Source organism: Micromys minutus (genome assembly GCF_963924665.1).
Source record: "Micromys minutus genome assembly, chromosome: 32".
Lineage (NCBI taxonomy): Eukaryota > Metazoa > Chordata > Mammalia > Rodentia > Muridae > Micromys > Micromys minutus.
In genome coordinates, this window is record NC_137967.1 from 19,342,870 (window position 1) to 19,368,464 (window position 25,595).

The window sequence follows — 25,595 nt, forward strand, 5'->3', positions numbered from 1 at the left end:
CAGGTGGCCAGGAAGGAAGGGAAGGAGGGGTCTACGCGGTGTCCCTTAGATCCCAGCTCCGGGCACTGACTAGATTGGTCGGTCGGTCCCCATGGCTGCGGAGGACAGCCGGGGGCGAGGGTTGGATGGAGCAGCGCGCGCGGCGGTGCTGGCTGGTCCCCGCGCGCGAGGGTGGGAGGTCCTCCCAGGGCAGTGGGAGGTCTTGGCCCTGCGCCCAGCTTGGCGATGGGTGGGCGTGGCCAAGGGCGTGGCCAAGGGCCTGGCCTCCGCTGCCAGCTTCAGGGCGGCGGAGAGCCTCGCCCGGGCTCAGTCACTGCCGCCACTGCAGGGAACATGGAACCCCCTGACGCCCGCGCAGGGCTGCTGTGGCTCACCTTCCTGCTGTCGGGCTACTCAGGTATGGCTTGGGGCTGGGGGTTGAGCTGAAACTTGAGGTTGGGGCTTGTGGGGCAGGCCCCCGGAGACCCCGAGAAGACAAGGGGAACAAGCTTCCATTTCCCCAGGGAGCACAATCCAGGGATTCCCCAGTAGGGAGGAAGGCGGGGAGGCCTTGGGGTGGACCGGATCCGAATGCCAAGGATACCCCAGCTCTGTAGCAAGCACAATCTGAGACAGCTGTCCCTTCCCAGCGCGCTGAGAATCCTGGAATCTAAGTCCTGCGACCCCTAATAACCTTGGGTACCTGGAATCTGGGATCTGTGGCCCCTAGTCCCTTAGACTGGAGCCCAGCCTCTGCCCTCCCCCACAGTCAAAGTCGGTTCTGCTAAAATACTGAAGATTAACATCCCAGAGGGGTTCTGTAAGTGATTAGGTTCAGAGTTTTATCAGAGAAACTGGGGACCCTGCGGCTAAAGCACTTTCTAGAATGTTGGGGTTTCCCCAAAATTCAGAGTTTAGGCTGTCTCTAAAAGACCTAAACTGTCTCTCTCTGAAGGGGCTGAGAAAACAGAGCCTGGCAGAGAACGTTGATCAGTGTTTCCGACTGACAGAGCCCCTTTCCTGGGGCCCCTGATAAACCCACACACCTGCATGTGGTGAAAGGGGAGGAGAAACGGGCTGTGGGACACTAGGGACAGGGCGAAGGGAGCTCAGGGAAGACAGGATATCTGCTTTGCTCACATCCAGTCCCGGGCACCAGCCTGACCTCACATTAGCTCCCCAGGGACAGGCTGGGGCCAGGGGTAGGTGCCTGAGAATCGAGGCTCCTGGAACAATCGTGGTATATAGTGGGAACCCAGGAGTAGCCTGTGCCAGGCTTGGCAGGAAAGGAATGATGCCAGCCCAGAGGGTAGATTCTCAGCAAGAACCGTGCTACCCGCCAGACCCTGACAGGAATCCAAGACCCAAGTTTCCAGGTCCCTAGGACTCAGAGGTCCATGTTTCCCACATCCAGCCTGCTATGCCTCAGGCAGCTAGGAGCTTAAACTTCCAGCCCGTTCTCCCTCAGGACACAGCCTCACCCTCTGTCCAGGTGACTCACCCCACCCTTTTCAAGCTTCTCTGGTAAAGAGATGTGGGGGGCTGTTGTCAAGGGCCGGGTAGGGGGCTCTGGCGCCAAGCCGGGCAGGTCTCAGCCAGCCTGGCCCTCCCACATTCCTGAAACCTGCCCAGCCCTGTCCCCCCTTGCCACTCCCACACACCCATCCAGCTTCTGGCCCAGCTGCAACCCACACTCCAGCCCCCCCCCACGAGAGAGCAGAGGTCCCCCTCCAACTACTGGAGAAGATAGGATGAGACCAGGAGATAGGATGGAGAAAGACCTGTTATTCAGCCCCAGGCCAAGTCTTGCCTTGTACGCTGGAGGCCAATGGTGAGCCTGCCCTGGCCCTTCCTTGAGAGGACATTTGCTATAACTGGTGGAAGAAGCCAGGCTTTAGCTTGGAGTGCTGGAGAAAGCTTTACTTTAAGCCTCATAAGTCAGAGAGGCTGGGCTAGTGACATAGAACTTTAATCCCAGCACTCAGGAGGGAGGCTGAGGCAGCTGTAGATCTCTGTGAGTTCGAAGCCAGCCTGGTTCACACAGCTCACAGGATTCCAGGCAGCCAAGGCTACAAGAGATGGAGAGACCATAACAAGACCCAGGCTCAGAGGGGACCAAGGAGGGCAGGAGGATCTGTGTCTGAGGGAGGAGGTTGGAGCCTAGACTTCTATCTGAGGGAGGAGGCTGGGGCCTGGAGGGCTCTCCCTGTTGATGGACATTCGATGCTGCACTAATCTGCAGGTGCCCAGGCTGAGCTGCATGTGTCCGTACCCCCACTTGTGGAGGTGATGCGAGGAGAGGAAATCACCCTGGACTGCACTCCGAGGGAGCACCCTGAGCATTACCTGCTGGAATGGTTGCTTGTGAGTGCTCTATGCTGGAAGCCGGGGGGGGGGGGGGGGGGGGGGGGGCGGGGATAACGGAGGACCCTCCTTGGAGCCCGCAGAAGCTGCCTTTCTACTTCACAGAGTAGGAGGTTGAGACCTAGGAAAGCTTTGGCCTGTGTAGTGCCAGGTGTCTGAGCAGGGAGACAGAGGAAGAACAGAGCTCTGGAGTGAGGGCCAGCGATCAGGGAAGAAGAGTAAGATCGAGAAGATGTGGGAACAGAGGATGAAAGGCGAGGGACACAGATGAATACACTGGGACTCAGGAGAGGACATGGATCAGCCCAGATAGGTGACAGAAATGACAGACCTCTCAGGCCTGGAATCCCAGACAACCATGAGGAGAGTTAAGGGTCTATGGAGTCAGACCCCACTGAGGTGTAAAAATCAAAGAGGGGGCTGAGGAGATGGCTCAGTGGTTAGAGCACTGACTGCTCTTCCAGAGGTCCTGAGTTCAAATTCCAGCAACCGCATGGTGACTCACAACCATCTGTAATGAGATCCAATGCCCTCTTCTGGCGTGTCTAGAAATAAATCTTTAAAAAAAAAAATAAAAATAAAAAATCAAAGAGAAATCTAGAGCTTGGAATGATGGGTCAGCACTTAAGAACACTTGATTAGTTTCCTGAGGACCGGAGCTCAATTGTCAACACTCCTAGGTTCACGAATGCCTGTAACTGTAGCTCTAAGGGGTTTGATACCCTCTTCTAGCCTCCATAAATATCTGTATTTATGTGCATGTGCACACACAAACACATATATACATATATAAATCATAAAAATCAATATTTTTTTAAAAGAAGGATGGCCATTGGGGGCTGGAGAGATGGCTCAGTGGTTAGAGCACTAACTGCTCTTCCAGAGGTCCTGAGTTCAATTCCCGGCAACCACATGGTGGCTCACAACCATCTGTAATGAGATCTGATGCCCTCTTCTGGTGTGTCTGAAGACAGCTACAGTGCACTCGTCCTATATGAAATAAATAAATCTTAAAAAAAAAGGGGGGAGGTGACCATGCAACTTTAATTCCAGCTCTCAGGAGGCAGAGGCAAGTAGATTGATTCCTGAGTTGAGTCAAACCTAGTCTACAGGTTCTAGAAAAACCGGGAATACACAAACCCTATCTCAAAAATAGTTAAGTAGAAATAAAGAGGAATGAGGTTGCAACTCACTGGTAGCTAATAGAATGTTAGCCTGGACTCCCCCAGTGAGGGGCTGGGGGCGTAGCTCAGTGGTAGAGCCCCTGCCTGGACTCTCCCAGTGAGGGGCTGGGGGCGTGGCTCAGTGGTAGACGGATTAATTATTATGTAACCACTAGGTTCCTTCCCTAGACCCAGAGAAAAATATTTTGGAGAAAAAAAAAAATAGAGGGCTCACTGCCCAAGCTAACTGTCCCCTGTACACACCCACAGGTTGATGCTTCCGGGGCTCGACACCGTCTGGCTTCTGTGGAACCACAGGGCTCAAAGTTCTTGGGCACAGTTCACAGCTCTCGGGGCCGCAGACCCCCATACAGCATAGACTCCCATGGGCGTCTGGTGATAGCAGAGGCCCAGGTGGGCGATGAACGGGACTACGTGTGTGTAGTGAAGGCTGGGGCAGCGGGTACCTCAGAGGCCACCTCAAGTGTCCGTGTGTTTGGTAAGTGTCCCCCAAACCATCCCGAGGAGCCAGGGGACCAGAGGAGGGCTTCCTGACATGAACATTTTTCTAACAGCAACACCAGAGGCTACGGAGGTGTCTCCCAACAAAGGGACGTTGTCTGTGATGGACCAGTTTGCCCAGGAGGTAATACGGGCCTGGAGTTGCAAGCAGTAGGTGAAGAAGAATCCAAGAATGGGGCCCGAGTGTGTGTGTGTGTGTGTGTGTGTGTGTGTGTTATTGGAGATTGAACTCAGGGCTTTCAGCATGCCAGGCAGGTGGTCCTGTTAATGAACTGTAAGACTCAGCCTCCCTGTTTAAGGGTTTTTTTTGGTTTTTTGTTTTTTGTTTTGTTTGTTTGTTTGTTTTGTTTTGTTTTTGTTTTTGTTTTTGTTTTTTTTTGTTTTTTTACTTGCTTTGGTTTTGTTTGGTTGTTTTTTTTTGGGGGGGTGGGGGTGACCCCATGTATCACAGGCTATCCTGAAACTTTCCGTGTAACCACTTATATCCTCCAAGTACTGAGGTCCCGGATGTGTACCATCTACGCATCTGTTCCCTTCTTGGTTTGGTTTGGTTTGCAACAGCGTCTCCTAGGCAGCCGAGCATGACCTCAGACATGTAGCTAGGGATGGCTTTAAATTCCTGGTTCTCCTGCCTCTGTGATTGATTCAAGTGCTAGGATTACATGCCGGAACTCCTTTTGGTTTGGGGTTTTGTGAAATGGGGGTCTCGTGAGGCTCAGCCTGGGGTGGAACTCACTGTGTAGTCCAAGCTAGTGTCAAACTGATGTTTCTATCTCAGCCTCCTGAGACCTGGAATTACAGTTGGGTGCTGCCACGCTTGGTCCAGGTTTTTAATCAATTATTGGGGGCGGGGTGGCACACACATGCCACAGTGTGAATGTGTAAAGCAGAGAGGACCACTGCTGAGAGTCACTTCCCTTCCTACTCCTACGCGGGTCTCGGGATCACACTTAGTGGCTGAACGGTCTCACAGGCCGGAGCTCTGGACTTTTTAATGGAAGAATGGGAGTCGGGGGGGCTTCTGTTTCCTCTGCTGGGGAGAAAGAGCTCAGTGCCAGGGTGGATCTGGGAACAGGGAGCCAGACTTCAGAGTCCTGGCACCCAGCCCGGGCCACGCCCATGTCTTCCCCAGATTGCCACCTGCAGCAGCAGCAATGGAAACCCGGTGTCTCGGATCACGTGGTACCGGAACGGGCAGCATCTGGATGTACCCTTGGAAGTGAACCTAAGTGAGCCAGCGGGAGCCGGGGGGGGGGGGGGGGGGGGCGGGACAGGGTGGAGTAAAGGTTTCTAGGGGGCGGGGTTAACTCACCTGCTACATGCCTCTCTTACAGAGGGCTACATGACCAGCCGTACCGTACGGGAAGCCTCAGGCCTGTATTCCCTGACCAGCACCCTCTACCTGAGGCTCCACAAGGATGATCGGGATGCCAACTTCCACTGTGCGGCCCACTACGACTTACCCTCAGGCCAACATGGCCGCCTGGACAGCCATACCTTCCGCCTCACCCTGCACTGTGAGTCCCCATGACCCTCAGCCCCGAACCTAAGATCTTATCCCGTCAAAGCCCAACTGTCAAGCCCCAGTTCCAACAGGGGTTCTTACTCTACCTATACACCTCATACTGAAATGATGCTGGGTTGGGTGGCTGACCTTTGGCTTCCAACAGCACCTCCAAACAGTTACACTGACCCTGACTCCAGCAGGCCCTGTACCCCACAGGATGCTCCACTCTCTTCCACTGAATTGGGTCGCAACATATCATCTGGTCTTAAGCTCAAACTGTACCTTGACCTCTGTCCTTTGAACCATTTCAAACGTCCCTTGACCTTTGGTGTTCCGAGAGTAAGTCTGGACCTATCAGATGAGGTGACATCATTGCACGGAGGAGACAGAGAAGGAAGATGAAGAGTTCAAAATTTAGCTCTGACCCAGAAAGGGTGCACATCTCAAAATCAAATAAAAGGATTATCACACACATACACCTCCTGAGAGAGGGTTTCTCTGTGCAGCCCTGACTGTCCTGGAACTCACTCTGTAGACCAGGCTGGCCTCAGACTCAGATCCACCTGCCTCTGCCTCCTGAGTGCTAGGATTAAAGGCCAGGGCCACCACCGCCTGGCTTATAAGCCTTGAAAAACTAAACAGAGAACAGACCTCAACGCTTTGGATAGCTCTCCTTTTGAAAATAGAACTGAACTTTCCTCCTCGGCACAGCCTGGACACCTGCCATGACCTTACTTCCTATCCTCCCACAGATCCTACGGAGCATGTAGAATTCTGGGTGGGGAGCCCATCCACCACAGAGGGCTGGGTCCGCGAGGGAGATGCTGTCCAGCTGCTCTGCCAGGGTGACGGCAGCCCCAGCCCAGAGTATTCATTTTTCCGCCAGCAGGTAACTCACTCTGTGGTCCCTTTGAATCCCACATAAATTTGTCCATACTAAGCTTATCAGCCTCCTGTTCATATTCAGTAGTGAGGAAGCGAGGCCAGGGCCTGTTGCAGGCTACCCAAGTGCTTTCTGAGCCACGCCCCCAACGCCTCACTGGGGGAATTCTAGGAACAGGCTGTACCACTGAGCCACGCCCCCAGCCCCTCACTGGGGATTCTAGGCAGGGGCTCTACCACTGAGCCACGCCCCCAGCCCCTCACTGGAGGATTCTAGGCAGGGGCTCTACCACTGAGCCACGCCCCCAGCCCCTCACTGGAGGATTCTAGGCAGGGGCTTTACCACTGAGCCACGCCCCCAGCGCCTCACTGGGGGATTCTAGGCAGGGGCTCTACCACTGAGCCACGCCCCCAGCCCCTCACTGGGGGATTCTAGGCAGGGGCTCTACTACTGAGCCACGATCCCAGCCCCTCACTGGGGGTTCTAGGCAGAGGCTCAAACACTGAACCACGCCCCCAGACCTTCACTGGGGGATTCCAGGCAGGGGCTCTACCACTGAGCCACGCCCTCATCCCCAGCTGCTAATTTTGATGGGAGAGGTGGTGTTTAGCTTGGCGAGAATCTTTGCACTGAAGAACCTCTGACCCTGATTTGAGATGATTTGGAGGATACACCCAACTTGTGTGACCCCCACCCCGGCCCTTGATTTGAACAGACTCTAACCAAATATGACCCCTGACTCATCCACCACCCCCCAGAAAGCTACTGAATCTGGTGTCCCATCCTCTTACGCAGGGTACCCAGGAGGAACAGCTGAATGTCAACCTCAAGGGTAACTTGACCCTGGAGAGGGTGCATCGGAACCAGAGCGGGATCTATGGCTGCAGAGTGGAGGATTACGATGCCGATGAGGAAGTGCAACTTGTGAAGAAGCTAAAGCTGCACGTGGCCTGTGAGAGCTTGGGGAGGAGGGAGGAGAGGGTGGGGTCAGGATTTCATCCACTCCTGTCCCTCTGGGTCCCAACCCCGGCTCCTCCAAACTGCCTCACAGATTTCCCAGAATGCTCTATCCAGAGCACACCCTTGACTCTCTCCCCTACTTAGAGCGTGGTGTGGCTCCCCAGTGATGTATAGACAAAGATCAGGTCCCTCCTGATCCATCTGTATTCACCAGCTTCACCATCAACTACCATTCCTACCCCGCTCCCTTCGAGGCAGCAACTCCAGCAAGCTCCTCTCTTCCTTGCTAATGCCTCAATTTTAAGTCCATTGATTTCTGACTTGACTAGATCCTAGATTTTAAAAAAGCTTTTGCAATTCACTTTGCTAGGAAGAAAGTTCTGGTGCACACACACACACACACACACCAAGGATAGAGTTCAACCTTAGCTGTCTTTTCTCGGGATTGACACTGTTTTTTGCAAAGGATCTTTTCATTGACCTGGAGCTCTCTGACTAAACTAGACTAGCCAGCCAGCCAACATGCCCCAGAGTTCTTACTTCTCTGCCTCCTTAGCACAAAGATTTAACTTGCATCTAGCCTTTTTTTTTTTAATGTAGAATCCGAGGCTTCTAGGCAGGTGGATTACTGTTAAGTCCCATCCAGCCCCTCACTGGGGGATTCTAGGCAGGGGCTCTACCACTGAGCCACGCCCCCAGCCCCTCACTGGTGATTCTAGGCAGGGGCTCTACCACTGAGCCACGCCCCCAGCCCCTCACTGGGGGATTCTAGGCAGGGGCTCTACCACTGAGCCACGTCCCCAGTGCTTCCAGCCTATGTTTGGTTGTTTTGTTTTAGTTGAGACAGAATCTCATGAAGCTAAGCCAGCCTTGGACTCACTGTGTAGCCCCACTACAGTAGCAGAGACAGAAGGCAAGTGCTAGTCGAGACCCCTTTAATCACATTAGTGTGTCTTATAGCAGTAGTGTTGATAAGACAGAGGTGTCAGGTGACACAGGATTGTCACAGTCTGAGTTCACAGAAGTGTTCTCCCCTGGGTCGTCAAGTAGAGTGTTTATGGAAAGTCTCTATGAATTCAGAAGCTGCAAGGATGATCAGGAGTTTGTAGTTCTCAAACGGCCTTGGGGCAGGGGCGGGGGTGGGGCGGAATCCACAGTGATCCCCATTAGGGTGAAGGAGCAGGGCCTGATTGTGTGTTGTGCAGGGCAGGGGCATGACCTTGGGTGAGGGGCTCCTTACTAGTTGAGGGCATTCCCACAGAGGGCTGACAGCTGAGAGCTGACAGCTGCTGGCCCTCACAGCAGCTGGAGGAATCAGTTGTCAGTGTTGGAAAAGAAAGCCTGACATCAGGGTGTCCTCAGCAACGGGTCAGGGGGAGCCTCTGAGAAAAGGGGACACACAGACAAGAAATGATACTGAAGAATGATACATTCTGCGGCAGGCAGAGAGAGCCAGGGAACTCGAGAAAAACTAAATCTAAAAACAGGCTCCCTGGAGCTCAGCAGGTAGGGAGGAAGGAAGGCAGTGTTCGTAGACTAGGCAGGCTATTGTAAGCTGAGGCAGTTTCACCAGGATACCAAGGGTCCTGGGGAGCCATGGCGGGTTTTTAAGGAAAGGCGAAGGTGGTCCTTTGTTTTGTTTTGTTAAGAATTGTTTATTTAATGTATATGAGTGCACTGTCACTGTCTTCAGACACAACAGAAAAAGGCATCAGATCTCATTACAGGTGGTTGTGAGCCATCATGTGGTTGCTGGGATTTGAACTCAGGACCTCTGGAAGAGTAGTCAGTGCTCTAACCACTGAGTCACCCCTCCATCCAGGTGTGTTCTTTAAAGACACCCCTTGGGCTGCTCAGTGGAAGATGACAGATTAAGACAACAGGTGAGGAAATATGGGCAGGCGAGATGGTTCAGCAAGCCAAGGAGCTTGCTGCCAAGCCCAGCGACCTGAGTTTGATTCTTGGGCCACAGATCAAGGAGGGAGAGCAGCATCTCCAGCAAGTGTCCTCTGACCGTCAGATATGATCCCTAACACTCATGCATGTTATACACAATAAATAATAAAAACACAGCGTTTAAAGGAATAAGTAGGCGGTGGTGCCGCACGCCTTTGGTCCCAGCACTCGAGAGGCAGAGGCAGGTGGGTCTTTATATAAGTTCACGGCCACCCTGGTCTACAGAACAAGTTCTAGGACAGCCAGGGCTGCACAGAAAAACCTGTCTCAATAAATGAATGAATGAATGAATGAATGGTGAGGAATAGTGGAGAAAAGGTGAGGACGGGTAGGGTGGGGTCACATAAAGAAAAGATTTATATTGTTAACAGTGTCTTACTACGTAACCCGGGCTGGCCTGGAACTCAGATCCTCTAGCCTCATCTTCCCAAGTGCTGGGATCACAGGTACAATCTACCAGACACAGCCAGAATTTAGTTGTCTTTTGAGATGCTATCAATTGAACACAGGGTCTTATCCACACTAAATAAAGACGCTGTCCCCTGTGTTTATGCCTAGCCATGATCCCCTCAACGGGTCTGCTGAGTTAAAACTGTCGTTACATTCTAATTCACTGTGTGCACGTGCATACGTGCATGTAACTTGCAGGAGTGTCAGCTTCTTCTGCCCTGTGGGTCTAGAAGTCAGGTTGTCTGGCTTAGCGGTAAGTGTCTATTCACTGAGCCATCTTGCTGGTCCAAGCCCATTATGACACAGAAGAGAGCAAAACTTTGAGCTCAAGCAACACTTGGGGTGGAGACCTGCAGGCACAGCACAATAACTGCCCAGAATCCCCCAGTGAGGGGCTGGGGGCGTGGCTCAGTGGTAGAGCCCCTGCCTAGGATCCCCCAGTGAGGGGCTGGGGGCGTGGCTCAGTGGTTGAGCCCCTGCCTAGAATCCCCCAGTGAGGGGCTGGGGGCGTGGCTCAGTGCTAGCACATTTACTTGCCTGGCATGTGGGAGGCCCTGGGTTCCATCCTCAGCACTGCAAAGGTCAGATAGTGCATTCTTTAGAGCTGCTCTTCTGGTATCTGCTGATGGGCCTGGGTGGAAAGTAAAGATGCCATTGTACCAGAATAGACCAACATGGCGTTGTTTGCCCCTCGTAACCCTCTAGAGGACCTGGTTGCATGAGCAGTGGCCTTGGGAATGTGACCATGTTTTCCCCACTGCAGACCTGGATCCGTTGGAGCTGAGCGTGCCTGGGGAGCTCTCCGTGTTCCTGAACAGCAGTAGCACAGTGGTGAACTGCTCCGCTAGAGGCCTGCCTGCTCCTACTGTGCGCTGGACCAAGGTGACCGGAGGAAAGAACTATAGGACCTCAGGCACCGCCCCACCTTTGACGCTCATCCTCTCATGGCCCTGCCTGGCTTTCTTCCTCTCTCTTCCCTAGGATTCTGTGACCCTTGCAGATGGTCCTATTCTCTCTCTCGACTCTGTGAGCTTTGACTCAGCGGGCATTTACACGTGTGAGGCGTCCACACCCACGGTCCCGCTCCTGAGCCGCACACGGAGTTTCCAGCTCATGGTCCAAGGTTTGGATGGTTGGGTGGTTCATGTGGTTATCCTTCTTATGTTCGTGTTCGAGTGTGTGGTTTGTGTAGCTCTCCATGTGCATGTGTGAACATGTATGTGCGTGTGTGAACATGTATGTGCGTGTGTGAACATGTATGTGCATGTGTGAACATGTATGTGCATGTGTGAACATGTATGTGCATGTGTGAACATGCCTGAGACCAGAGGTGGACTCTGGGTGTCTTTTTCTATTCCTTCTTCCTTTTTTTTTTTTCTTGCTGGGGAGGAGTGGGGTGTTCTGAGACAGGGGTCTCACTATGTCGCCCTGTCTGGCCTGGAACGCACTATGTAGATCAGAGTAGCTTCAAACCCACGGAGATGCAGTTGCCTCTGCTTCCGGAGTGCTGGGATTCAAGGTGTGTGCCGCTGTGCACAGCTGTATTTTTGTTCTTGCTGTTTATTTATTTTGGGAGGCAGTTTGGCGGTCATCGAACAACCTGCGGGAGTCGGTTCTCTCCCTCCATTATACATCGGTTCCAAGGACGGAACTCAGGGCATGCACTTGTACCTGCTGAGCCATCTTGCCAGCCCCCTTTATCTTCTTTGAGACCAGGAGCTCCGCGGTTAGGTTTAAGGCTGTTCAGAGGAGTCCAGGAATCCTCCCGTCTCTCCCCTCCCCCACCCCGCCCCAGAGCTGGGGTCAGAAATGCTCACTGCTGCAGCCATCTTCTATGGGGGTGCAGGGGATTTGAACTCAGGTCCTCACCCTTGTATAGCATGCACTTTATCCACCCCGCGCTCTCTCCGGTCCCTCCTCTCTCTTTTCTCCTCTTTGCTCTTCTGTGTCTCGCACTCACTGTGCTGGGCTACCCTGCCGTCTACAGGAGCACCGGAGTTAAAACCGAATGAGATAAAGCCTAAATCGGGCATCAGCTGGACAGAAGGCGATGAAGTCACGCTGACCTGCTCCGCCCGAGGCTTCCCAGTGCCCAAACTCACCTGGAGTCAGCGAGGCAATACTGTAAGGGGCTTTCCTTGCCACCCCGAGCCCATCCCAAGTTCCAAAGGGGACCCTGACCCTCATCGATCCAAGCTTCATACCCCCAACACTGTACCTCAGCCTTCACCCTCCCAGCCCTTGATCCTGAGGGGCGGGGCCTGATCCAAGCCTCCACAGCCAGCAGAGCCACCCTTTGAGGATAAAGGCTGGGTGAGCAGCTCGCTGACGGTGAAAGTGACCAGCGCCCTGAGCCGAGAGGGCGTGTCCTGCGAAGCGTCCAACTTGTATGGCAAGAGTGGCCACGTCTTTCACTTTGGCTCTGGTAGGTAACCAAGAGGGGAGCGTCGGGGTGGACCCGCAGGCGGCCCTGATGTAGTTCTGAGCACATCTTCGTCGTCTTCTCCGTACAGTGGCTCCTCAGACGGCCCAGGCTGGAGTGGCTGTCATGGCCGTGGCGGTCAGCGTTGGTCTCTTGCTACTCGTGGTTGCTGCTTTCTACTGCATGAGACGCAAGGGGCGCCCCGGCTGCTGCCAGCGAGCAGAGAAAGGGGCTCCGTAAGTGCTTGCAAGCTTGAGTCCAGGTCTTGCAACCTCAGCCACGTCTTGCCCTCAGTCAAACACAACAGCTCTGTGGTTACAGGAGCCTCAAAGCCACCAACTACCCAGCCTCTCCTGCCCATCTATCTTCACCCGTCTCCAACCAAGGAGCCACGCCCCCAGCCCCTCACTGGGGGATTCTAGGCAGGGGCTCTACCACTGAGCCACGCCCCCAGCCCCTCACTGGGGATTCTAGGCAGGGGCTCTACCACTGAGCCACGCCCCCAGCCCCTCACTGGGGATTCTAGGCAGGGGCTCTACCACTGAGCCACGCCCCCAGCGTCTCACTGGAGGATTCTAGGCAGGGGCACTACCACTGAGCCACGCCCCCAATTTCTCACTGGGGGATTCTAGGCAGGGGTTCTACCACTGAGCCACGCCCCCAGCCCCTCACTGGGGGATTCTAGGCAGGGGCTCTACCACTGAGCCACGCCCCCAGCCCCTCACTGGGGGATTCTAGGCAGGGGCTTTACTATTGAGTTACACCCCCAGCCCCCTCACAGGGAGGGGTGGATTCTAGGCAGGTACTTTCCATATATCCCATATATCATAAGCCCCTTTTTGAGTATTTTGAGACAAAGTCTCATTGTGCTGTCTAGGTTGGCCTTGAACTTTTGGTCCTCTTTACCCTCCCAAGTGCTGCGACTGGGGTCACGCGAGGCCCAACTTCACCTTCAGACTCGATTTTGTCTTGTCCACAGTCCCACACGGGACTGTTTGCCTCCCAGTGTTAGCCATGCCCTGACCCATTCCTTAAAGGCATACTTGCAGGAACTGTCATCGTAGCCACAGAACAACAAACTGCCTATACCCTGTCCTACAACTGTCACCTGTCACCAGCCCAATCTATCCACGTCTCACCTCGCCTCCAACCTCCTGCAGCATCGCCAGCTTTTGTCCTTAAGCATCCTGGCCTGGCCTCAGGCTTGCTTCAGACCCACCCTCAGCCTCAGCAACCAGCACCTCACCTTCTACCACTAAACCCAATGCCATCACCAACCCTCCTCTCTCCCAGCTTCTCCAGCAGTGACCATTTCACCATGCCCCTGTCCTCCCCGCAGGCCAGCCAGGGAAGCGGATTTGAGCCACTCTGGGTCAGAGCGGCCAGAACACACGGGTCTTCTCATGGGTGGGCCCTCCGGAGGAGGCAGAGGTGGCAGTGGGGGCTTTGGAGATGAGGTGAGTGATAGCCTTCGTGTCCAGTGGGGGGAAACCAGCTAAATGCAGGCCCAGCCTTGTGGGCTCAGGCTTAGCTGCCCGTTCTGTCTCCAGTGTTGAGGCCGAGGATCTCCCAGAGGCAGTCTCTGGATCTGGAACGTTGGACATCCTCGGAGGACCGGCTCTGAGCACGCCTCCACCTCAGCGCACGCAACCGCCTCCTTCCTTCTCCAGCCTCGGCCCTCCCTTCCTTCCTCTGCCTGCTGGGCAGGGACCCACAGTGGCCAGCGGCCTTGGGGAGGGAAAGAGGGAGGTGGGGGGCTGGGAGGGGGCCTTCCTCCAGGGAATGTAACTCTCCCAGGCCCCAGAATAGCTCCTGGACCCAAGCCCAGGGCCCGGCCTGGGACACAGCACTACTGAGGGTCGGCAGGCTGGGGCTATTTTTACCTCCCGTCTCCCTTGCTGGGCACTGCCCCCCACCTGATACCCTGCTGTGTAGTCTGACACTGGAGACCCCAACCCACCCCATCCCTGCCCTCATCCTCAGTCCCTCTGTGAACACTGGAGTCGAAAATAAATGCTGCCTGTCACATGGACACTTTCCTATGGTCGGGTTCTCTTCCAGGGGAGGAGGATAAAGGGGAAGGGTGGGTACAGGCCATTTTCCCTTCTACTATTGCTGGCTGGCTGCCTCACACACCCTCTGGAAAGGTCTGATGTCAAGCAGAACGGTAGGAGACAGGCTGGACAGGGTTAGAGAGAGCTAGTGCGAAACAAGACTCAGCTGGCTGATGTTGGGAGAGAGATGCCCGGGTCCGAGCAGCAGCCTGGTCCCTGTGAACCAGGGCTCAGTGTCTGCTTTGGAGCAAGGTCCTGTCCCCTTAAGGAAAAATTCCCAGAGTCCCAAGGGAAGCTAAGTCTAGAAAATTTTTCTTCCCTTGTTGAAGGAGCCAGGAACTCCCTGGGGAAGCGGGGGTGAGAAAGGCAGTCCAAAATGGTCCTGGAGCAGAACGAAGGAGCGTTCAAACTCTCTGAGGTCCAAACAAGGACTGGAGAGAAAGATGGAGGCCTGGCATGGCGACACGTGCCTGTTATCTGAGCAACTGAGATGCAAAAGCAATTGGAGAGTGAGTTTGAGGCCAGCCTGGGCTACAGGGTGAGTTCTGGGGCAGGCTGGGACTGCATGGATTGGGACATGTAGCCCAGGCTGGCTTTGAACTCACTGTATAGCTGAAGATGGCCCTAACTTCCCAAGTCCCAAGATGACAGGAGTATGCCACCACAGCTGGCTTTCAGGTCACATTTTTTAATATAGTAGACACCTGTCCCCTAGGGACAAGTCCCAGTAAATTCCAGAAACATAGAAAGAGAGGGTGTGGAGAGATTGCTCTTCCAGAGGTCCTGAGTTCAGTATAAAAAGAAAACCAAGAAGGAACGGGAAGAAGCGAACAGTTGTGGGTACAGTAGAGGGCTGGGGATGCTTCGGTGAACAGACTTCACTTTGCAAGCATGGGAATGTGAATTCACTCCCTGGAGCCCCACAGGTAAAGCTGCAACATAATCCCAGTGCTTGGGAGGCAGGACAGGCAGGTCCCTGGGGCTTGCTAGTCCAGCCTGTTTGGCAAGTTTCCAGACCAGTGAGAGACCCTGTTTCCAAAAACCCAGTTACAGGTGGGTGGAGCTGGAGAGATGGCTCCGTGGTTAAGGGTGCTTACTGCTCTTGCAGAGAACTGGATTCCTACTCTGGATCCATGCAGGCAGTTCACAACCACCTGCAACTTCTGCCCCAAGGGATCTGGCGCCCTCTTCTGGCCTCTGCGGCCACCTGCAGTCACCTGTATACACCCGCACACAGATACATACACAGAATTAAAAATCAAAATAAATTCTTTAAGGTTCATAGTGCCTAAGGAACACCCGAGGTTGTCTTCTGGCCTCTACATGCACACCTATGTGTGCGCGAGTGTGCGCGCGTGCGCACGCACACACACACACACACACATGCATGTTCACACAAATTCAATTGACTAATTATAAGGACACAAAGTATGCCATTATTAAAAATTGTTGTTTAAAACAAAAGTTATTTTAAACTCACGAATTATTTATATCTGGAATGTTCCATTGAACATTTTTGGACTGAGGCTGACCATGGGTAACTGAAACCATGGGAAGAGGGAAGGAAAACTGGATTAGGGAGACCACTTCCAGTCACCAGACCCCAGGCTTCATTCAGATCTTCCCACCTCCCTGTCTCCGTCAGGAGAGCTCTCTTGCCTTGTCCTTGTATGTGTGGCGGAGCTGAAGATGGTGAGTTTGTGTATTAGTTTGCTTGTTTGTGACAGGGTTTTGCGTAGCCAAAGTTGGCATCAAATTCTCCATCCTCCTGCCTCACATTCTAGAATGCTGGGACAAATAAAAGAGGGTGAGATGGCTCAACAGGTGAGGGTTCGAATCCCCAAGCCAGATGATCTGAGTCATCCCCCAAATCCACCCAATGGGAGGAGAGCCAACTCACACAAGCTGCCTTCTCCACGAGCAGGAACACACAATATTATACAAAAACAGATGTGTGGGGGGAGGAGTGAAATTTCTTAGTAGAACAACTGAGGCAAGGCAGGGGGACTGCTGTACAGCCAAGGTTATGAAGTAAGGAGACTTGGAGGTTTGGAGGGGGGAAGACGAAGTACAGGGGTACATACTGAGAATCCAAGCATTTGAGAGGCAGAAGTAATAGACCCCCATCTCCCAGCAGTCAGGAGGCAGAGGCAGAGGGGTCTCCATGAGTTCGAGGCCAGCCTAATCTACAGAAAGAGTTTCAGGACAAGCCCAGACTACATAGAGTTATACTGTCAGGTGGAGTGTGCGTGTGTGTGTGTGTGTGTGTGTGTGTGTGTGTGTGTGTGTAGGATTTGCACACACACCCCCACACACATACTAAGTAAAATTTAAAAGTCAGATGTTTAACTGGAACATTCAAAGAGAAACTACCTTCAGGCCCGTTTGGATTTAGAAGATGGAAGCCACTTCCATCCCTGAGACAGTACCACTGATTGGGGGAGGGGGCCTCAGCCAGTAAGAGCAGGGTTGCAGAGCAGGTAAATTACTCAGAACAGGAAGCCTTTTGGCTCCGTGCCTAGCAGGCTCTGGCTGCTGAGTGAAGTGCTACCTCTAGGGCTCCTTGACCCTGGAGGTGACCTCACAAGTATGAGACCCACCCAGTTCTCTGTCAACAAACCAGGCTGCTCTTGGGCTGAAGCATGCCTCATAGGCATGAAATCTGGTAGCACCACACTCCCCCGGCTTCCTTCCTGAGCCTGCCCTACCCATAAAGACCCGCCTGGAGCGAGTCTAGCCCACTTGACCGCAGTCCAGAAGAGCAGGTGCACAGGGGGAAAAGATGGCCGGACATGCCGACCTTTCAGGTTTGTTTTGTTGTTGTTTTAAAGATTTATTTCATGTATATTTCATGAGTGCACTGTCGCTGTGTTCAGACACTCACTCAGACCCCCTTACAGATCGTCGTGAGCCACCATGTGGTTGCCGGGAATTGTACTCAGAACCTCTATAACAGCAGTCTATAGGGGCTGGAGAGATGGCTCAGTAGTTAAGAGCACTGACTGCTTTTTCAGAGGTCCTGAGTTCTGCAGGTAAAGGTACTTGCTACCAAACCTGAAACCTGAGTTCAATCAGGGGAGACCCACAAAAACGGAAGGAGAGAACTGGCTCCCACAACTTGTCCACATGCTGTGGCACATAGGCCCCTCCCAACCACAAACAAAAAAATGTAAGGGGGCTAGAGAGGTGGCTAAGTGGTTAAGAGCACTGACTGCTCTTCCTGGGGTCCTGAATTCAATTCCCAGAAACCACATGGTGGCTCACAACCACCTGTGGTGGGATCTGATGTCCTCTTCTGGTGTGTCTGAAGTGTACTCACATACATAAAATAAATAAATGAGTCTTTTTAAAAAATTAAGTATATACATATACAGTCAAGAGGTTGTAAGCATTTGTTTTTCTTTCCTGTAGGGGACCCAGACTTGTTTCTCAGCAGCTTTGGGGCAGTTCACAAAAATCTGTAACTCCAGTTCCAGGGGATCTGCTGCCGTCTTCTGGTCTCCACAGGCACCAGGAACTCAGGGTGCACATCCATCCATCCAGGCAAAATGCTCATATACATAATATTAAATCTCAAAAACGAAAGAGACTTCCAAGTCTCTGGGCTCTGGGCATGATGGTGCCCCTTTAAACAGAGGCAGAGGCAGGCAGATCTCTGAGAGTTTAAGGCCAGCCTGGTCTACAGAGGAAATTGCAGGCCAGCCAGGATTACACAGTAAGACCCTGTATACTGGCTGGTTTTGTGTATCACCTCGACACAAGTTGGAGTTATCAGAAAGGAAGGAGCCTGAGAAAATGCTTCCATAAGGTCTGGCTAGGGCTGGAGAGACGGCTCAGTGGTTAGAGCACTGACTGCTCTTCCAGAGGTCCTGAGTTCAATTCCCAGAATCCACATGGTGGCTCACAACCATCTGTAATGAGATCTGATGCCCTCCTCTGGTGTGTCTGAAGACAGCAATACTCATAAAAATAATATAAATAAATAATAATAACAACAACAAAAAGATCTGGCTATAAAACATTTCTCAATTAGTGATAAATTTAGTGATCAATGGGAGAGGGTCCAGCCCACTGTGGGTGGTGCCATCCCTGGGCTGGTGGTCCTGGGTTCTATAAGAAAGCAGGCTGAGCAAGCTACAGGGAGGAAGCCAGTAAGCAGCATCACTCCGTGACCTCTGCATCAGCTCCTGCCTCCAGGTTCTTGCCCCGCTTGGCTTCCTTTTTGGGTGGGATGTAGAGTATGAGGTAAATAAACTTGTAGCTGGCCTTTCCTACTTTGTGGGTTTTTCTTTTACCCACCCTTTATTCCATGCCCCAGCCTGTTTCACCTGCTATCACGAGACAAGAGACAAACAAGGATAGAGGGAGGGCGAAAGCGATAGAGACCCCTGACTCTAATTTCTTTCCTCTTGTGTCTTCTTTGAGTACAGCTACTAACAAACCACGACCAACTGCCTACTGGGGGCTCTAGCATTCATGGTCCCTCTGAATGGCTCCCAGAATTCCTAACATCACACTGTTGCAGGAACTATCTGCAGCTGACAAAACCATGCGTCTGTCTGCTAGGGCATGAAGCAAATCATAGCCAGCTGCTGCTGCAGCCTGAAGCAGCCTCGCATCCCCACACCTGGGATTAAAATGAAAACACAGTCATAATACTTCTGTGCTTTTTAAAAGAACCCAAATTCCAAACTTGTCACTACATTAACTCTTTCCTCCCCAAGTTGCTTTTTAAAAAAAAAATCTATCTCTTTATTATATAGGAGTACATGGTCTTCAGACACACCAGAAGAGGGCATCAGATCCCATTACAGGTGGTTGTGAGCCACCATGTGGGTGCTGGGATTTGAACTCAGGACCTCTGGAAGAGGAGTCAGTGATCTTAGCCACTGAGCCATCTCTCCAGTCCCCAAGATGCTTTTTTGTCACAGTGTTTCATTGCAGTAATGGAAACCCTGACTAATACACACCCTGTCTTGGGGGGGCGGAGGCCAAGACCCACAATGCATTTACTTAGTGCCTATTAATCATACAGCTTCATGTCACATTCATTCCAAGCCAGAGATATTACGTGGATGTCATGTTGCATGGCTACTGAAAACACCAACAAACCTCCTGCCACTCCTTCTCTGACAGTGCTTTGGAAAGGACTTTTCACACATGGTGATCGTCACATGGTGATCACTATAGATAGTGTCCCTTGTTGGGGTTCTTGAGATTCAAATTTTGATGTTTTGAGACAGAATTGCTCCATGTAGCCTTGGCTGATTAGACCTGGCCCTGTAGACCATACTGGCTTGAAACTCTGATCTTTCTGCTTCTGGTATCTGAGTGCTGGGACTAAAGCTGTGTGGCCACCAACCCAACTCTCTTCCCAGATTCTTGTGAACAAGGAACAAAGACAAAGGAAAATTTCCAAAAGATTTATTGTATGTGAGTACACTGTCACTGTCTTCAGACACACTAGAAGAGGGCATCAGGGGCTGGAGAGATGGCTCAGTGGTTAAGAGCACTGACTGCTCTTCCAGAGGTTCCTGAGTTCAATTCCCAGCAACCTCATGGTGGCTCACAACCATCTGTAATGGGATCCGATGCCCTCTTCTGGTGTGTCTTAAGATACCTGCAGTGTACTCATGTAAACAAAAATAAATCAAAAAAAAAAAAAAAAAAAAAAGAGGGCATAGATATTTGTGAATTTCCACGTAGTTGCTGGGACTACAATGCATTTACTTAGTGCCTATTAATCATACAGCTTCATGTCACATTCATTCCAAGCCAGAACTCAGGACCTCTGAGTTCTGCTTAGCCATCTCTCCAGCCTGACAAAGGAATTTTAAATAGTGTCTTTTGTGGACCTGCCTCTGTTTGTAACCCTGACCTTTGGAACCAAGTCATTTTTCCTCCCCATGACTCCATTTCCTTACCTCCTTCAGTGTTTGATGGGGTGATTATTTGGAGCAGGCTTACATGAGTGCCCTGTGGACAGCCAGAACTAAGAGTCTTTATTAACAATGCCGTTAAAGGGATCGGGCAGCAGCTCAGAACAGAGAGAGCTAGCTCCACTTGCAGTTCAAGCCTGAACCCTCCTCGTGGCCTGGAGTGTCAGTGCATGCCTACAACCCAGGACTGTAGCCCGCAGCTGCTTAGCCAGGACAACATGAGACGCCACCTCATAAAACAAAACCAAGGTGGGTGGGATGGCTTCAAAGGTAAAGCACTTGCCACCCAACTGGACCATTTGATGGAAGAACCAGCAACTCAAAGCAAGTTGTCATCTGTCCTTTCAGAAGCAGGCATAGCTTGTACACACACAAAATAATTAGCAGGCAAACAAATACGATCATTAACAAGAGTGGAAAGCAAATCGGTCAGAGCCTTGGGCCCTGCCACTTGGAAGAGGGACTTTTTGTATGTGGCAGGATTAAGAAGAGGCCCTATCCCAGCCCAGGTGGCCCTCTTGCAAGAAACCTCCAAATGCCAGGCCTTTGGGGAGGATTTGGCTGTCAGATACTCAGGCAGCTGAGTACCTCTTCCCCTCCCCCATCCCCAACAAGTGGACCTTCTTTCTCAATAGCTCCCCTGGGCGGCCCTGGAAATGTGAAAAGGAAGGTGGGGGTGGGGAGGAGTGGAGCGTCTAGGAAGAGACAAAAGGGCCGCGTCAAAACCAGCCACAAAGACCAGGATTCTGATGAGATAGAGAAAGTGGGACAAGGACAACCGGAAGGATCTGGTAGGGCCAGAGGACAGACTGACTGGTCCAGCCCCACCCAGCGGGGTTCGGCTTGCTGGGTTGGTTTATGCTGCCCTCTAGCGGAAAACTGCAATATAAAAAAGGATACTGGGTGGGAGGGACGCAGAGGCCAGATGCAGAGACAGAAACATTAAGAAACTAAGATACAGGAAACAGAAAGTGACGGGGACGCAAAGAGAGACGCACACAGTCAAAGGAACAAGACACGGGGACTAAGTGACACAGGCATACGGACAAAGAAACACCGGAGCAGAGCCAGAGAAACATGGGGATGCGGAGGGAAACTCAGAGATAGAAATCTGGAAAGAAAATGATGCGGCGACACGAGAACCTAGGGCAGAAAGAAAATGGGGTGCACTGAGAAGTAACCCCGACCTACCTCAGCAGCAGAACTAGAAGGGCTGGGGCAGGGGTGTGGCCTCGTCAAGGGGCGGGGCCTCAGGAAGGGAGGCCCTATGAGAGCCCACATACTCAGGCTAACCAGAGGGCAATGGGGCGTGGTCTGGGCGAGGAGGCAGGGCTTCTGCTGGTGGGAGGTGACCGGAAGTTTAGAAGGGGGTGTGACCGCGTCTCATTACAGCGACCGGCAGGGGGCGCAGTGGGTCTTCCCGGGGAGCGTATGGGCGTGGCTCCATGGCAAATGGGCGTGGTCAAATAGTTTGATTCCAGGAGAAGGAGGAGATAGAATCGTGGGGCCAGACAGGTGTGGGACGCGGGAGGGGCGGGGTCATAGCTCAGGGAGGGGCGGAGCCTTAGCCCTAGGATCGGCTTGGCGGAGAGGGGCGGGGCCTGTGACGTCATGAGTCCGGCCCGCTGGAGCTAAGCGAGGGGCCGGGGGGCGCGGATCCTGAGAGCCAGGCGAGGGAAAGCTGGGCCGAAAGAACTGATCTGAGGAGCTGTGAGCGGCGGAAGCCGGCCTGGAGCCGGACACTTCAGACCCCTGACTGCCCTCCCAGCCGATCGGTACACGAAGAGTGGTTCCTAGGCACCCCCTGCCCGGGCCCAGTCCCTCCCCGGGCCCCCCATGGCCCGGGCCGCAGTCCTCCCGCCGTCCAGATTGTCACCGACGCTGCCGTTGTTGCCGCTGCTACTGCTCCTGCTTCAGGAAACAGGTGAAAACGCGCGGATGCCTTCGTCAGTCCTCAGAAGGGAGGGAACGGGGCTTCGTCCCCCACCTCACTCCCAGCTCTCCGAGGCCCCTTCCCTCGTGCCCCCTTTAAGGCTAGCCCGACTGATCGACATCCTTCAACACACCGGGCTCTCCCTCCGAATCTCCTAACCTCCCTCTCTGCACCCCGCTTAATCACAAGTGCCCATTCTAACCCGGGTTTCTGTCCCCCTCCGCCTCCCTCGGCGTGGAAGAGGTTAAATCCCCCCCCATCCTGTGCCGATCACTTATCCGGAATCTGGATTTCCGTCTCTGCTCTCCCCCCTCAGGAATGTGGAGAATGTTCCCCCCACTCACACTAGCTGGAGGGTCGTGATGGTGAGGAGGGACGACCCCCCCTTTTTTTTATTTTTCTTCTTGCTGGGTTGGGCATATGAGGCCCGGGGAGAATTAGGCGCGAGGGGACCTACAGTCGAGGTTCCCTAGGCGGGGGGGGGGGGGGGCGGGGCTCGGTCTTTAGGAGCCCCTGGCAAACCAATTGAGTTGGGGGCACCCTGGGGCGGGGAGGGTGTAAGTCTGGAGTTCAAGCCTCAGGCCTCAGGGAGTTAACAGACACCGATCCCTGGGTACTGGGGAAATTAAGAGGTTCTGCTTCCAAGATCTCAAAAGGCGAGCCTAATCAGGGTCTAGGTGGAATTGGGGAAAGGGGGTTCAAACTTGTAGTTCTTGGGTTTAACTGTGGGCAAAGAGCTCGGTTCGCTGGGGTCCAGGTACAGCTGGGGTCCAGATTTGGCAGGTTGGGATTTAACTGTAGGTAATAGAATTCAATAAACAGAGGATTCTGACCTTTGCCCTCCTCCCCCAAATCAAAGGCTAAAGACTCAGCCTAAAATTGGGAACTTAGTCGGCTGTGTCCCAGGTAGAGTCGGAGCCCGGGAGGTTTTTCTCCCCTTCCCCCTTTCCTCGTGAGTGGCGAAGTCCCTGGGGAAGTTTTCCGGTATCGCTTTCACCTAGTTTGGGAGGGGCGGGGCGGGGCTGAGCGCTCGGGAGTCCTGACTCCCGGTTTCGGGACCTTATCTCTCCTTTAGTCACGCCTTTGTCCTCGAAGCACTTGGAGAGGTAAATGGGAGGAGCCTCCTCTAAGACACGCTCCCCGTCCCCCCCCCAGCCCTGGGGTCTCCGAGCGGAGTGTGGGGTTCCGCGAGGCCGGGGGTGGGGTGGGGGTGTGTAAACAGGTGTGCTGACCTCACCCCGCCCCTAGCAGGTGACCTGGCTCTTTCTCCCTAACTACAAACTAGGAGATGAGGAGCCGGGAGTTTCTAGAGAGTTTGTTCAGAACGGGATCAGAGGGACCGTGGGGAGAATGCCTTTCGTCCTCGTTTTTCTCTCGATCTCTCATTTGAGGTCATCGGCCTTGACCTCCCAGATAGATGAGATCAGTACCTGTCCCTCTGGGTGAATTCTTAGAATCCACCCGTGTGGGACCTCAGGGCAGACTCCACAGAACCCCAGAGCAAACCTTGTTCCTCGTCCCAGCCTGCAAACGAGGAAACAGAGAAGGACACACTCTCTCCAAGGTTCCACTCTGTCCCTTGGAGGCCTTTGAAAGCCAGCAACTCAGCAGCCTTGCTGGACAGACTCCCCCCAAGTGCTTCCTGTTTCCTAGACCTGTGGTGACTGTCCCTTCTCTGCCGAATCCCTGGGGGGATTCCCAGGGGCTGGACCTTCCCTGTGAACACTGGGGAGGGGACATTGGCCTCTCTTAACCCACCCTGCTCCTATCTCCACTTCCTCATTCTTTCTCTCTCCCTCTCCTTTTTCTCTTCATCTACATGCCTTTCCATCTCTCCCTTCTCTCCCCATTATCTCCCTTCCCCTGGCTCTCTCTCCTCTCTTCTGTTTGTCCTTCCTTTGCTCTCTTCATCTCTCCCTTGCTTTCCCTACATCCCTATCCTCCTAGCTCTAGCTGCTCAGCCTCCCAGCTTCCTGGCCTTCTCTGGGAATGGGGCTTGCACCACCTGGACCTCCCGCCCGCCCCCGCCCCCCCATCCTCCCTCCCCACTCTTCCCTATCTCCCTCTGCTCGCCCGTGTGTCATCCAGGCGGCCCCACACAGTGGCGGGGGAGGGGAGAGGAGGGGATGGCAGGCCTGGCTGTCTCCTCTAGTTAGGGAAGAGGAACTGAGCAGAGGAGAAATAGGGGGGTTGGGGGGGAACAGGGACAGGATAGAGAGCAGGGATAGGGACTGGAGCCAAGAGAGGGAGGGGACGGGGAATCAGACCTAAGGATGGAGTCATGCGCAAGGAATGAAGGAAGATTGCAAGAGAGGGCAGAAAGGTACTGGACAGGGGCTGGGGTGCTGGGAGGGGTGTAGGCAGGGACACTGGAAGGGCACAGAGGTTTGGTGACAGGAAAAACCAAAAGACCCCAGCCAAAGGGCTGTGGAGATCCTGTGACTCAGAGAGGTCAGAGCACAGGCCAGGCTCAAGGCCAGCCATCGTGTAGGGGCCACAGGGAGTTAAAGACACAGGAGGCACAGGGAGTCTCGCATGAGGGCCCAGCTCCCCTGCCCCCGCCTGGGATGCTGTTACATTTTTAATGCCCCAGCAATGCTGAGAACCAGAGCAGGAAGGGGGGGAGGAGGAGAGGGACCAGGAGAGATGGCCCCGGCTGTAAGAAAGTATGTCAGGAGCCCTGCAGAGGTGTGGGTACTAGATGCACGGAGACCCCAGGGTCACAGAAACCTAAGACAGGGGTGGTGAGCCAACACCTGTAACTCCAGCACTCAAAGGCTGAGGCAGGGGGACTGCAGGGAGTTCAAGGCCAGGTTGAGCTACATAGGAAGACCTTGTCTCAGGAAAAACAAAGTGGTAGAATCCTGTAATCTCAGTGCCAGCGTGGGGGAGGCTGAGGCAGCAGACTGTCCACCCCCAGGGCCACCTCAGCTGTAGAGCAGAAGGAATAGGGGAAAAAGAGAGAGAGATGAGCTGGGCCATGGCTCAGTGGATAGAGCGCTCACCTAGCATGCATGGAAACCTGGGTTCCAAACTCAGCACCTCCAAATACAGGCAGGGTGGCACAAGTCTGGCATCTAAGCTTGAATTCAAGACTGCACAGCTACAGGGCCAGACCAAGGTCAGGAGGGGTTATCTGAGTCCTCCTCTCGGCAGACAATGAGGGGAGCAAACCAGTCAGCAGAGTGCCTGCCTGGCGTGCATGAAGCCTAGGGTTCAATCCCTAGCACCCTAAAATCCCCAGTGGTAGTGCGCGCCTGCAAACCCGCAAACGGAAGGTAGAGACCAGAGCTTCAGAAGTTCAAAATCATATCTGGCTCCATAACTAAGTTTAGGACAGCCTGGACTACGTTAGACCCTGGCTCACACTAAACGTATGTTATTAAGGGATAAGCCTTTAATCCCGGCACTCAGAAGGCAGAGGCAGATCTCTGAGTTCGAAGCCAGCCTGATCTAATTAGAG

General features: G+C 53.4%; 2 protein-coding genes across 3 annotated transcripts in view; both read left to right on the top strand.

Moving 5' to 3' along the window:
* The first annotated feature begins 270 nt into the window (after nucleotides 1-270).
* On the top strand, nucleotides 271-14,225 carry BCAM (basal cell adhesion molecule (Lutheran blood group)). The gene is made up of 15 exons (XM_080908175.1): nucleotides 271-397; nucleotides 2,222-2,343; nucleotides 3,777-4,005; nucleotides 4,082-4,152; nucleotides 5,161-5,257; nucleotides 5,363-5,545; nucleotides 6,288-6,424; nucleotides 7,214-7,370; nucleotides 10,548-10,666; nucleotides 10,766-10,907; nucleotides 11,772-11,908; nucleotides 12,065-12,209; nucleotides 12,298-12,442; nucleotides 13,546-13,663; nucleotides 13,757-14,225. Exons 1-15 carry the CDS (start codon nucleotides 334-336, stop codon nucleotides 13,760-13,762), a joined length of 1,872 nt encoding a protein of 623 aa, XP_080764301.1. The 5' UTR covers nucleotides 271-333; the 3' UTR covers nucleotides 13,763-14,225.
* Nucleotides 14,226-21,829: 7,604 nt separating this feature from the next.
* Nucleotides 21,830-25,595, top strand: part of NECTIN2 (nectin cell adhesion molecule 2) — a 32,133-nt gene continuing 28,367 nt past the window's right edge. For both annotated transcript variants that reach the window (XM_080909155.1, XM_080909156.1), the window contains exon 1: nucleotides 21,830-22,123. In XM_080909155.1, the coding sequence (XP_080765281.1) occupies nucleotides 22,036-22,123 (88 nt within the window). In that variant the 5' untranslated portion in view covers nucleotides 21,830-22,035. The remainder of the gene's footprint in view (nucleotides 22,124-25,595) is intronic.